The sequence below is a fragment of the Poecilia latipinna genome, unplaced genomic scaffold (assembly GCF_001443285.1).
Source record: "Poecilia latipinna isolate Pla-1442-1.1 unplaced genomic scaffold, P_latipinna-1.0 Scaffold351, whole genome shotgun sequence".
In the NCBI taxonomy this organism is placed as follows: domain Eukaryota; kingdom Metazoa; phylum Chordata; class Actinopteri; order Cyprinodontiformes; family Poeciliidae; genus Poecilia; species Poecilia latipinna.
Window position 1 is genome coordinate 266,580 of NW_015112967.1, and position 12,571 is coordinate 279,150.

The 12,571-nt window shown below is 42.2% G+C and overlaps 1 protein-coding gene across 4 annotated transcripts in view; it reads left to right on the forward strand.

Moving 5' to 3' along the window:
• Window positions 1-702: 702 nt before the first annotated feature.
• The window catches only part of flna (filamin A, alpha (actin binding protein 280)), a 55,131-nt gene continuing 43,262 nt past the window's right edge, over window positions 703-12,571 (forward strand). For all 4 annotated transcript variants that reach the window (XM_015035912.1, XM_015035914.1, XM_015035913.1 and 1 more), the window contains exons 1-2: window positions 703-915; window positions 10,007-10,478. In XM_015035912.1, coding sequence (XP_014891398.1) covers window positions 10,109-10,478 — 370 coding nt within the window. In that variant the 5' untranslated portion in view covers window positions 703-915; window positions 10,007-10,108. The remainder of the gene's footprint in view (window positions 916-10,006; window positions 10,479-12,571) is intronic.

Here is a 12,571-nt window from a genome sequence, read left to right on the forward strand (position 1 = left end):
GGTGTCTTTGTGTTGAGATTACAGCAGGCAGGTCAGTTTATAAAAGACATTTTAAGAGCTTCCTGTTGTGATCTCTCTTTCTTTAGCTTTGTTCACCCACCCACGCCCCTTTATCCCCCATCTAGACTGATCAACTGAACAAAAAAAAAAAAAAAAAAAAGGGGCATCTTGAGGCCGAGCATTCTTTTTCCCTGATCCAATGCTCAGCTGGAGAGCAGCCTTCCTTCACACAAGCCCATGTTGAGTCACAGCAGAGGCTGACAGGCTTTCGGAGGGACACACACACACACACACACACACACACACACACACACACACACACACACACACACACACAGCTCCACACTTTCTGTCTGAGCCACAGGCGATGACAGGAAAGAGACCGGGGCTGCAGAGAAATGAGGGGATCTGCTCATGCACACCCCCCCCGGGGTACAGTAAAGATGGGGTAGATGGTAGATGACATCATACCTTGAAAATCCCGGAGGCGCGGTCATTACATCACCTTGTGAAAAAAGGAGAGAGAGAGAGAGAGAGAGAGAGAGAGAGACGGAGTTAGAGACACCCCCACCTCCTCTGATCTTTCACCCGTTTACCAATTAAGGCTCTCACTGTGGAACCCAGAGAGAGAGAGAGAGAGAGAGGGAGGGAGAGAGAGAAAGAGAGGCGGAGGTAGAAAAGAGCAAAAGAGCGGACGGACTATCTCTTTCTTTTCCGTTACACCAACAGTTCAAACCATTTCCCCAATCGGGACTGCGCGTGGGGAGGAGGTCCGGGACCCCCACACATACACACGCACTCACGCACACACACACACACACACACCCTGTGTGACCGCAGTGACTGCAGCGCGCCCTGACTGAGCGGACCGCGGAGAGACCCACGCAGACCAACACGCAGGTGAACGGTCCACAGGTGAGTCTGGTGCTTGCATGCGCGCCGGGATCTGCTGCTCCCAGCCTGCTCTGATGGAGGTGTGCGTGTGTAGGTGTGTGTGTCGCTGCGTCTGGATCAGTTCTACCTGAGGTTCTGCTGGTCCCATGCGCGGGGCAGCTGGAGAGGTCAGGCTCCATCTCCAACTATTTATTATCTATTAACTGGTTGATTGGGATTTTCGTGAGCTGCTACGCAGAGCGGTGTCCCCCGGAGTCAGAATTAGGGGCTCCGCACCAAATAAGGAAACACCGTCCGTCGCTCCCGTGTTAAAGGAGGGGTTCCAAGTAGTGGTCATTTGCGCCCTCCGCCGCTGGGAGCGGGACCTACACGGAGCAGGAGGGCCACCTGGTGCCTGGAACGGTGAAGCCTCCAGGAACCAAGCCATTCTGAAGTCCCTGCTTCGAAATAAGGATGTTTTTATGCATTATCATTGTTATTATCTGGTCCATCTGACAGCTAATTAATTGGAGTCACAATGCTACTGCTATTTAAGATAATGAAACACAATTAAAGAACATTCTTAGCAGTTACACTCATTCAATATCACTTTACCCAATTACCAGTCCAATCTAAAAAAATGCTCAGTTAAAGGCAGTCTTGTTTTTTTAAGTTCTTTTCTATTTTAACACGTCTCTTAAAGTTGTTAATCATTTGTCTTCTTAATTCCTTCATTCTGGTCAATGTCAGCTAACATCATTTTAGGGTAGTTGATTTATACATCAAATTTTATGCCTTGTTTAACTCTGTGCAGCAAAGCCACATAGTTGCTCACCCATTGCCTACTAGAGATACAGAGATACAGGCACAAGCCCCACAAAACTTTGATTAGGAGTAATAAGGCTCAGACATGCAGAAGCAATGGATGGATGGATGGATGCAGTACAAGTCGGCAAACCAAATGTCCTGCATTCATAACTAATAGTTATTCCATCAACAGATTCTCCCACCTGAGCCATGAGTGTCTGCAGATCCCCCAAAGTTACACTGGGCCTCTTGGTTGCTTCTTCTATAGTGGTTTTCATAGCATCTTGTCAGCGTAGTTGCACTGGCTAGCTATGCTAAGCTAGAGCAGCTAGGTTGGACTAGCCTAGCTTGTTCTAAATATTTTTGAAATGCTATAAATATATTAAACCAACATGTAGCTCAACCAGTTTGAGTAAATTCCTCTGGACCTTTCAAACCCTGAAAGCTCAACTCATTTAACTCAAGAAAGTACAAGTGTCTCTGATTAATCATATATTTTAACACTGTTATAATGCTAATACACCAGACTGACTTGGAACAACATGTGCTCATTTAACTTTACTTGAAATGACATGGCTGTGAATGGTTTTGCTTTGTGTTTCACACTTTTTGTTTTTCTTGTATCTTGTGTTTCCCATATTTAGAAGATTAACCTCTTTGAATCATTCTCACCTGGTCTCCAGTCTGCTAACCCCCCTCATAATTACCAAAACCTCTAAAGCTAGTGTAGTGCTGCCAGTTTGAGACCGGTGCATTCCCTAGTTTGGGCTTTTAAAGTTTTTATTGAAGGGATTTTGGATTTAAACCTCACTGTCAACAAATGGGCACGGACTTTAAAATCTAAAATGTTTTCACTTTGTTTACTTTTTTAAGGGTTCAGTCTTGACATTTCAGGCACACCAGAAACAGCTGGTTGCTTCCATACATACAGGCCACAGTGATGGACCAGGAACTTGTAATTGACTTTGTGTAAAAGTAAGTGCGTTTGTGCTGGACAGGTGTCCGTGCCTAATTTTTTCTTCTGGATATGCAAGGTTGTTAGAATGATTAGAGGATAGACGGCTTGTGACGCTCAGCATCCAAGAGCAGCAAAGTGCAGGTAGACACGGCTCCTGAGGTTGCACTAGCAACCATAGGATGGGCAGACATAAGGTGCTGAGCAGCAGCCGCCAGTTCAAAGAGGCACAGGAAGAGAACCCTCAACCTATCTCTGTTGCCATCGTCCCCAGTTCTGGCAGGAGACCAAAACTAAGATGGACCGAGGGAAAGAGGGTACCAGAGACCCCCAGGTCGGCCCCACATTTTCAGCCTCCACTCAGGCCTGGATGGTTTGTTTTGCAGAGGCCGGGAAAAAAAAAATCAGTGAATACAGAGAAACAAAATCTGCGGTAAAGCTAAAGGAAGAGGTGACTGGCACAGGATGTGTAAGACATAAACAGACGAAACTTATCCTTATTTGACACGCCATTTTCTGGCTGCATGCAGTTGATGCCACCGCCGGCAAGTCTGCAGAAAGTAAAGGGAACAACCAACTTAGCTGTAATCTGTGCCTCTGACTGGTTGTCTCCACACCGCCGTTTGTCATGTGGTTAGCGGTGTTGTCTCGTGCCTAACTTCCTGTTCTGACATCTGCAGCATTTCAGTTTCTGACTGATAGGGTGTGGTTAGCTGTTCAGATGTTGGCATTGCAGACATCTGCTTTGAGATCAAGTTTGTTCATATTCAACATGCTGTCTCACATCTGATTGATTATATTCAACTTTGTTTTCTGCTCCTTCCCGCTTAAATTTGCACACCATCCCAAGTTGTCTTGTAATTTTGTTGATCAAAGAGATAATACTAATATAGGAGTTGTGTTCATTCCTGTCTTTGACTAAAGGCCATGATGTGTAAGGTATGTGGTGAAATATCAATGCAATATTCAGTTAGTTAGCTAATCTTTAGAGATATCTCTTCAATTTCTTCTTTCAGTGTTTTTGTTTTATGACAGTAAGTCATTAATGTTTTCTCTTAATTTCTATTCTGTGTAGAATAGAAAGATTTATTGTAGGGGTGCACCGATTTATTGGTACTGATTTCTTTAAATTTGAGAGATTGATGATTGGCCGACACTTATCCACCAGTCGTATCGACCTCAGCAAAGGTCTGAAAATCAGCCACTGTCCTCTTCTTCTCTGCTGTGAGACAGGTTGGACTGTTAGACCGGTTCACCAGGACATGTCTGCACATTTTAAGTTAATGATAAAATGTGCCAGCTGTTACCAACTGGGCAACTTTCTTGCTATATTTAGCAACATTTTAGACAAAAAAAAATTATGTCAGCCAAAACTGGAATCGGCTGGTCAGGCTTTTTAAAGATTGGCAATCGACCAGAAAACTGCTATCTGTGCAGCCCTACTTCCTGATTACCTTCTCTAACTTTTGGGGAAAGGGTGCACAAACCCTCCAGTAGAGCTGGCTGCCTTGCTAATGTTTACATCCCAAAGTTGAAAAACTGGAGTTTAAATATCACAGACAGGACACAGGAGAGTAAGGATCAGACAGACATGTCTGAAGGGTCGTCAGACAGTTTTACTGACCCTGACTCTGCTGAGAGGTTGTTACAGGAAAAAAAGAAAAGCTTTTTCTTCCCACTGTCACCAAGTGCTGCAACCATGAAACTGCATTGTACTTATCCAATGTATATAGAGGTGGTTGTAGAAGTTAATCCCTGATGTTTTCCCAGAGACATCAAGTTACAAACATTAGTTCTTCTTCTTCTGATTTCTTTAAAGTTTGGCTGCAAATGGCTCAATAATCAATAATTGATAATTACACGCTTTAGACACCAGATTCAAAGTAAATGCACAATTGTTTAGAGGAATTCCAAAATATGTTGAATTTTCAATAAATCGAACTGCAAGGCTTCACCATGATAAATGAAATGTACACATTGCAATGGGACATACTTTTAGTTTCTTTGCTTCTCTGTAATGTTAATCCTACTTTTACTAAGATTAATTTAAAATTTGGTATACTTTTGACTATCTTTCATTCAAACTATATTTTATGAGCTTTATGAGGTGGCTGTGGCTGTGTGGGTAGAGTAGTCGTCTTGTGATCAGTAAGTTGTAGGTTTGATTCCAGTTTCCTCCTGCTTCATGTCAATGTGACCTTGGGCAAGGCACTTAACCCCAAATTGCCTACCAATCTGCGTATTGATGTATAAATGTGAGTGTGAATGGGTGAATGTGGCTCCAGTGTAAAAGGCTTGAGTGGTCAAAATGACTGGAAAAGCGCTATATAAGTTCAGTCTATTTACCATATAAACCAAGCAGAATGTTGACTTTTAAATTCATTATATTTATTTTTTACAATGGAGGAACATCATTTAATTCTGTGTACAGAGAATAGCCCAAGGTTATGAGTGTAAACTTTACACTGTAAGAAAATAATCTGTAAAAATTTTTTAAAAACTGTCCTGGCAGACATTTCCTTTTTATTTAAATTGTATAAACATTTAAGTCCATGTGTCATATTCAATAAATTAGAGTATTATTGCAAAAATCCTTAATTCATTCTTTCGATTCACCACAGAGCTCCTGTTTGTATTATTAAGTCATTCTATTTTCTACCTCAGAAGATAGAATGATGTTTACGTTTGTTATTTACGATGATTTTCTGCTTGCAGTTAATGAAAAAAAAAACATTTAAAACTAGAATATCACATCATGCCAATAAAAAAATGCATACATAATTATTGGCCTATTAAAAAACAATTATATATATTTAATGCCTGGCAAATGGATAATTTTAATTGAGAACCGAGTCTCATCAGAAGGCATGTTCTAATTTACTAAATACAAGTGTGTTTAGTTGGTGGAGCGAGGGGAGCAAAGTAGAATACATAGGACCATGTTTGGCCGCTAGATGGAGCCAGACAACATTCCAGTTCTTCCTGTCCATCCAGGCCTGTGGCAGTGTTCTTAGTCATACCTCCTCACTCCGCCCGCTGCTCTCCTGTTTGTTCCCCAGATTCCTCTGAAACAATAGAACAGTTCACCAGCTTCCTCAGCTCTCACTATCTAACAGCCATGAATTTTATTTGCTCTCGGAAGTTCAACAAGAGTAGAAACCAGAAACCATCCAAGCAGTCCAAATCTTTGACTAATGCCTCAGTTTATCCTTTCCTGTTTAATGAAGCTTAATTTGCGCTGCCCGTTGCTCGACCACTGCCGTCATAAACCGAGCATTTTAATAAAGCCTGTATATTATTTTGACAAGGTAATTTGTGATGAAAATTGCAAATTTACACACCAACAGGGAGCAGAGCTCGACTGCCTGAAACGGGCTAACGCCATTGTTCTATTGTTTTAAATGGAGCAGTGAATATGGAGGAATGCTGGTGCCACGCTGTGAGTTACAATAACAGGACAATTTTATTGGGGGGGTATTTGGGATGTGGGCTCCAGAGTTGTTATGGGGTTGAGGAGCATTCCTCAGATTCTCCTTCACCAAACAAACACGCACACACACACACACACACACACGGACCGAAACATTTTTCATGGCCCCAGGCCACACTGTGGCTCCTGGCACAGATCTCCTTATTTAGTCAAAAATGGCTGTGGTTACATTTCTCCTTCCACCACAGTTAAAGAAAGGAAAATATCTAAAAGTAATTAGGATGTTGTTATGATAGATTCCTATTAATAAAACATTCTATGACAGATCAGTATTTAATGTACTACTGGATTTTTTTTTTTATCTGTTATTAGCTAATCACAATCCATCCTTACACTGTAGCAAATATTTGAACGCTCCACCCTGACTCACGATGAGGTGGACGACCATCTCAGTCTGACCCGGCGCCTGTAGCCGGGCCTCTTCCTTCAACAAATATACTTTGTGGATGTTTTGTATACGGAGGTTTTATTTATGCGGGCATAAAGAAACCATATGGGATGTTTTCTAGTTGGACGAGCAACAAAATCAATTTTAGTGCATCAGGGAAATGTGTTTCAGCATTTATTTTCCTGGTTGCTGATCCTTTGGCTTGGACCATTTAGCCCTTTATTTATTTGAATTTTTACTCTCCGTGCTTCATGTTGCAGGCATCAAAGTAAGCTCCAGCTATGTTGGCACAATCAGGCCTGCATGTCACGATAACAATTTTTTTCCTCAACGATAAATTGTCCCAGCAATTATTGTGATAAATGACAATATTGATGTTTTGAGAGGATTTTCAACCACTGCATTGGGAATGGTATAATAAAGCAAGTTGGCTTTCTTAAAGATAAATAAACTTTAACATCTGTACAGAAAACTTAACACTGGACCTGAAAGGTAGTTTTTTAAATATCCAAACTAAAACACAACCAAATACAATAAATAAAACAGAAATAAAATTATTTATACAACAGCAAAGTGTCTTCAGTGAGAGGCTTGTTCTGATGATCTGTAACACTGACTGCTGCAGGAGGTCCTTTCTGCACACAGCTATCAGTAAGTCTGTTTAGTCCCAGGAGGTCAAAGGGCACGAGGCGGGGGTACATCCTCAACAGGTCGCAGTGGAGGGACACATGCATTCAGAACTTGAGTGTGTTTTGGGGAGAACATTGTAAACAACATGCAGAAAACATCAAGCCAGGATCCCAACTCAACATCCTCAAAAAGAGTAACATTTCAAATATTGCTAACAAAAAAATGAACTAATCGCATAAGCTTTGAGCTTAAAAGAAAGATAAACAATGCTGTTGTTCTGCTATTATGTAAAACAGTCTGAAGTATCACTATAACATCACCTCATAATTTACTGATATGAGAGGAAATCAGGCGTCTAGACTGAGCAACTGGCTGATGTTCACTGTAACCTCTTTAACAACACACATTCGTTTTCTAGCCAACATTTGGCTTGTGTTCAGCAAACGTAACTGATACTCCCCGTGGATATCTGCTATTTATTATGCCCCAGACCCTGGAGCTCTTATGAACTCATATCCTCACAGGGACCATGAGGAAAGGCCTGTTTTTAGTGTTTCTGCTACAACGTCTTGGTTTATATGCTTTTTCCTTCTATCCCAGTAAGGCAATATAAAGATCTGAGTGGAGCTTCCAGATAATCAGCGGGAAATCGAAAACACCATAATCTGCCTTTTTCTTCACCACATCAAGAGATCCCTACAGTTCTTTCTTTTTGAAAAGACAAAATCATAAAGTCTCTTATCATGATTTATCCACTTTTCAGCTTTACTCAATGTAGGAAAACAATCTCAGCAAGCCGTTTGATTTTCAAGCAGCCTAATGTCCAGAATGGAGATTGGAGAGAGGAGCGCTATTGTTGGATAAGCAATGCATTACAGGATGTTGCCAAATCATCTGACGGTCCAGAGACAAGAGAGGACAAGCAGTCATATTATGCAACGCCCCGGGATTAGAGATTAGGGTTAACCAAGAGGTATTTGAGGGTACCGTTAAATCAGAATATGGTGAGTTATAATCACAAGGCTGCTGGGAAACTGGTCAATACAGTTAAAGGTCTGTTGACACACAACGTGACCACCATCAAACTCCATCAAGGTGCCTACTAACTCAAAGAGGCATTTTCTGTGTCTGCTGCCCTTCATCCTGTCCAGTGACAGTGGGATGCTCTGGAAACTGTCTGGAACACGTTGATATTCTCATTAAACTTACACTTAGAGCCTCTCGTGCTCATTCTAGATGTGGCAGTAACTTCAAAATTAAATGATAAGATTGCTGCTTTGGTCTGATATGGACCAAATTACATCCAAAGTGAGTCATCCTGCTGGGAAGATTCCTTCTATCCGTTTGTTGGTGAGTGTATTTCCTGATTGCACCGGATCTAACCAACTGGGGAATTGCCTGCACTTCTGCATAAACAAATAACATCACAGGGCTGATGTCACAGAAACAAGAAAGAAATCTGTTAAATGTTCGAACTGTTTCTGTCGCAGTTTGTCAATTATCACAATTTTTTTTTACATATTTTAGATTAATCTAAATTATTTTACATGTTCTCATTCAACAAAGTCAAAATCTTGAAATGAAACTATCTGCACATCTAAAAAGCATAAAAAAATAACAACCTAATAGCGTTAAAGTTTTTCAATCCAGAATAATCTTTCTGAATATAAATCAAAACTTTCAAAACATACAAGTCTAGAGCAACATCATGCACTAATTATTAAGGTGATAGTTTCCCAGCTGTATTTATTAGTGAGCAGAACAAAACAAGTTTCTGGACAAAGAAGATCTTCTCTATAGCAGCAGACGTCCCTTGCTAGTTAATCGTGGCTAACAAGTACTCTCATTGTTTCTTTCATTTAGGCTTCAAATTTAGAACCAGAATCAGAAAGAAATGTGCCTTACTGGATGGAATCTATTCTAACCTGCAGCTAAGCTCATTGGATGCCTCGGGCTTAGAAAGCTTAGCTTGCTAGCCAGTTTGAAATTAGCATAGCGTTGCTAAAGCTGGACAAACATGTTATTGTTGCTTTGACATGTAATATTTCTCAAGCACAAGTGTTTTGATCCCTATCCAACATGTTCCTATGAGCCCTGACGCCTTGCAGGAATTACACTGTTAACTTTAAGCAGTGGATTACTGCATGTATGGATTACTTTACTGCAGCAGTAATCCATATATGGAAACAGTATGGATTACTGCTGCAGTAAAGTAATCCAATAAGCCATGACAGTATGCTATGAGATAGATAATCAGTGAAACAATCAATCTCCTCTGCCTCCTCCTGGTGCTACTATTGCTGTCTAAAGAAATGCACCACCCAAAAACAACCAATCAGAGCCAGGAAAAGGTGCTTAGTGCTGTCAATCATCCTCATGAATGCACTGCTTAATATGGTAATGGTTGAGAAACAACTTCCCATTACAGGAAAACTATTATCTGCCATCATCGGTGGCCATGCTAACTAACCTGAGCATTCATGTCAGGCTAGGGGCCACATTCTTGTAGCTCCGGCCCTGTGTAAACCCATAGTTTTAGGATATTCAAATATTCAGACTATAAATCTTTGAGATTTTTCCCTTCAGTACTAATAACACAAAAGATGTATCCTCTGGTGTTGGTTTTAGACAGACCTCTGTCTGGCTGCTGAAGAGTTTATTCAACATTGGATTCAGCTGTGCTGAAGAAAGGCTGCATGTAAACTTTACAGGCCGGTAGTTTTCGAGGACTGGAGTAGAACAAACTCACCCAAACTCTTCTGAGAGCTGCCTATCTTCATGCTATAAATCAGCCTCTCAGATCTAATGCTGATTTCTTTCTCTCTCTTTTTTTTCTCTTTTTTTCCCCCTCTCTCTCGCGCAGATCAGCCGCAAAGTAAACCAGAGAAAGTGAGAAGGAGGGAGCAGCCGAACAGACTCCACCCAGATCCAGCCAGCGAACCAAGGCGCAGCGGAGACCATAAAAATGAGCGGCTCCCACCCCCGCCTCCATCAGAGCGCCGCGCCCGCTCCCAACGCTCTCTCCTCGGACAAGGACGCAGAAATGCCCGCCACAGAGAAGGACCTGGCCGAGGATGCCCCGTGGAAGAAGATCCAGCAGAACACGTTCACCCGCTGGTGCAACGAGCACCTGAAATGCGTCAACAAGCGGATCGGCAACCTGCAGACGGACCTGAGCGACGGGCTGCGGCTCATCGGGCTCCTGGAGGTTCTGTCCCAGAAGAAAATGTTCCGCAAGTACAACCAGAGGCCCACCTTCCGCCAGATGCAGCTGGAGAACGTGTCGGTGGCGCTGGAGTTCCTGGACAGGGAGAACATCAAGCTGGTGTCTATAGGTGGGTGTGATCATGAATGAAGAGCCAGCTGGTTCAGCTGAATGAAGAAGGTGTGGACTTCACTGGCTGTTTGGAGAGTAATGCACGATGCAGAGCATTGGCACAGCTGGAAACGGCAACACGTTCTGTGCTTTTAAAGGGTTAAACATCCAGAGCTTTAACGCGACAGATCGTTACTTCAGTGTCCAGGCGTTGCTGTGCTTTGTTCAGATTGGAGGCTGTTTAGGGAGGAGGAGGGGGGTCGGTCTGAATGTTCAGAGTGGGGCCCTGAGTTTTTCTCTCCTCCTGCTGCCTGAGCTGAGCTGAGCTGAACTGGGTCAGCTGTGCAGCTGGATGTTGCTCTGGCCTGGAAGGAGAGACAAACGGAGATACAACACAGGGCTATTGTCTGCACTCATGTCTTGCTGTGGGTTGGGTCTATCTGTATTTATGACACGAAGCTTGACTTGATAAGCTTTGTCTACATGCAGCTGCTTGCCTCGGCTCCTGATTTACTGTAGCTGTTGTTTTTTACTCGGTGAATTGAAAACTCCAGCAACACTTGAGGTGCTAAAAAGTGACTTTTATAAAGTCGTTTCTTGGCGCTTGAAGTGTTCCTGGAGTCTTCTCCTCTCCTCTTACTTTCTCCAGGCACTTCAGTGAAGCTGTAACTAGAAATGTTTTTGGATTACTCTCTGAATTAAGCCTTCTGCTCTGATATACATCACATCTAGGCCTGTCACAACAAAATTTGCTGGATGATGAATTGTCCCAGTGATTATCGCGATAAACGATAACATTGTTGTTTTGAGACCACTTTCATTGATAACGGTATCCTAATGCAAGTTTTCCCTCTCAAATGTCAATAACCCAGAATTTTGCAAATGATGCAGCTCTCTGGAACTGGCAGATGTTTTAAACATCCAAAATAAAATGCAACCAAAAACTATAAATAAAAACTACAGAACCTAAACCATGAATTAAATGGATTATGTCATCTTGGAGACAAACAAATTACCTTTCACAAAATATTAACTATCAGAATGGAGATTATTGAGCCCTGAACCCTTAGCTGTCATGACGACACCATTGTCCTCATGGGCCAATTGTAGGAGTGCACAGATAAATCAGCCAGCCAATAAATCGGCCCTGAATACCATAGGTTTGGGAGATTGACGATTGGTTAATACTTACCTGTGAAGCTGTTCTTATCTTCTGATCAGCAAAGATCTAAAAATCAGCCACTGTCCTTTATTTCTCTGCCATAAGAGATGTTTGACTGTTGGCCCCGCCCACCAGTTTGTGTCTGCATGTTTGCAGTTCATGGTCACCCCACTGTTGTCGTCATGGTGAGTTTCTTGCACATTTGGCAACAAAATAAATCTGCAGGTTAGGCTTTTCAAAAAAAATGACAATGACGGACAGCCATCGAGGTGATGGACAGTTAAGGGGTTAATTTATCATGCTGATAATTGTTTATTGCAACAGGCCGAATCAAATCTCACCTCAGCTGTGTTCCAGACCCCTCAAACAGCCCGTAATGAACCTGGTCTGTCCTATCCTCCTGACTACCAGGAAAAACAATATTGTCCAATCACCATCTTTGTAAGGTAATAAAAGGTTTTATGCACTTACTTTGTCTCTTCCCATAAAATGTGTTATTACTGATAAACGCCATTTTTATGAATTAGAAAAAGGTATGTACAAAAGTCCCACCCCTTCACATGTGGCATCATTGAAAAGCCCTAAATGTCCTCTATAGATGCCAAAAGGAATTAATTCAGTAGAATGCAGGGGGTGGGAGATATTCAAGTTTAGAAATGTCCTCTACAGAGGACAAAAATGAACTACTGGTAGTCAGGACGATATAGCGGCATTCTCACAGCACAAATGAGCAGTTTTACTGCCATCTGAGCGGAGAACCACCTGGAGCCCGGAGAGGCAGCCTGCAGACACTCGGAGGAAGAGGTCTGTGTGAATCAGGAATGACTGAGTCCTGGTCATCCTCAGGGAATGTCTGGCTCATTTCAGGGTTTCCACATGCATGTTTCAGCCTCAGGTGAAGATGGGTTATTTTGAACAACAGATCTGACGTGCGATCAGAGCCAATGGCA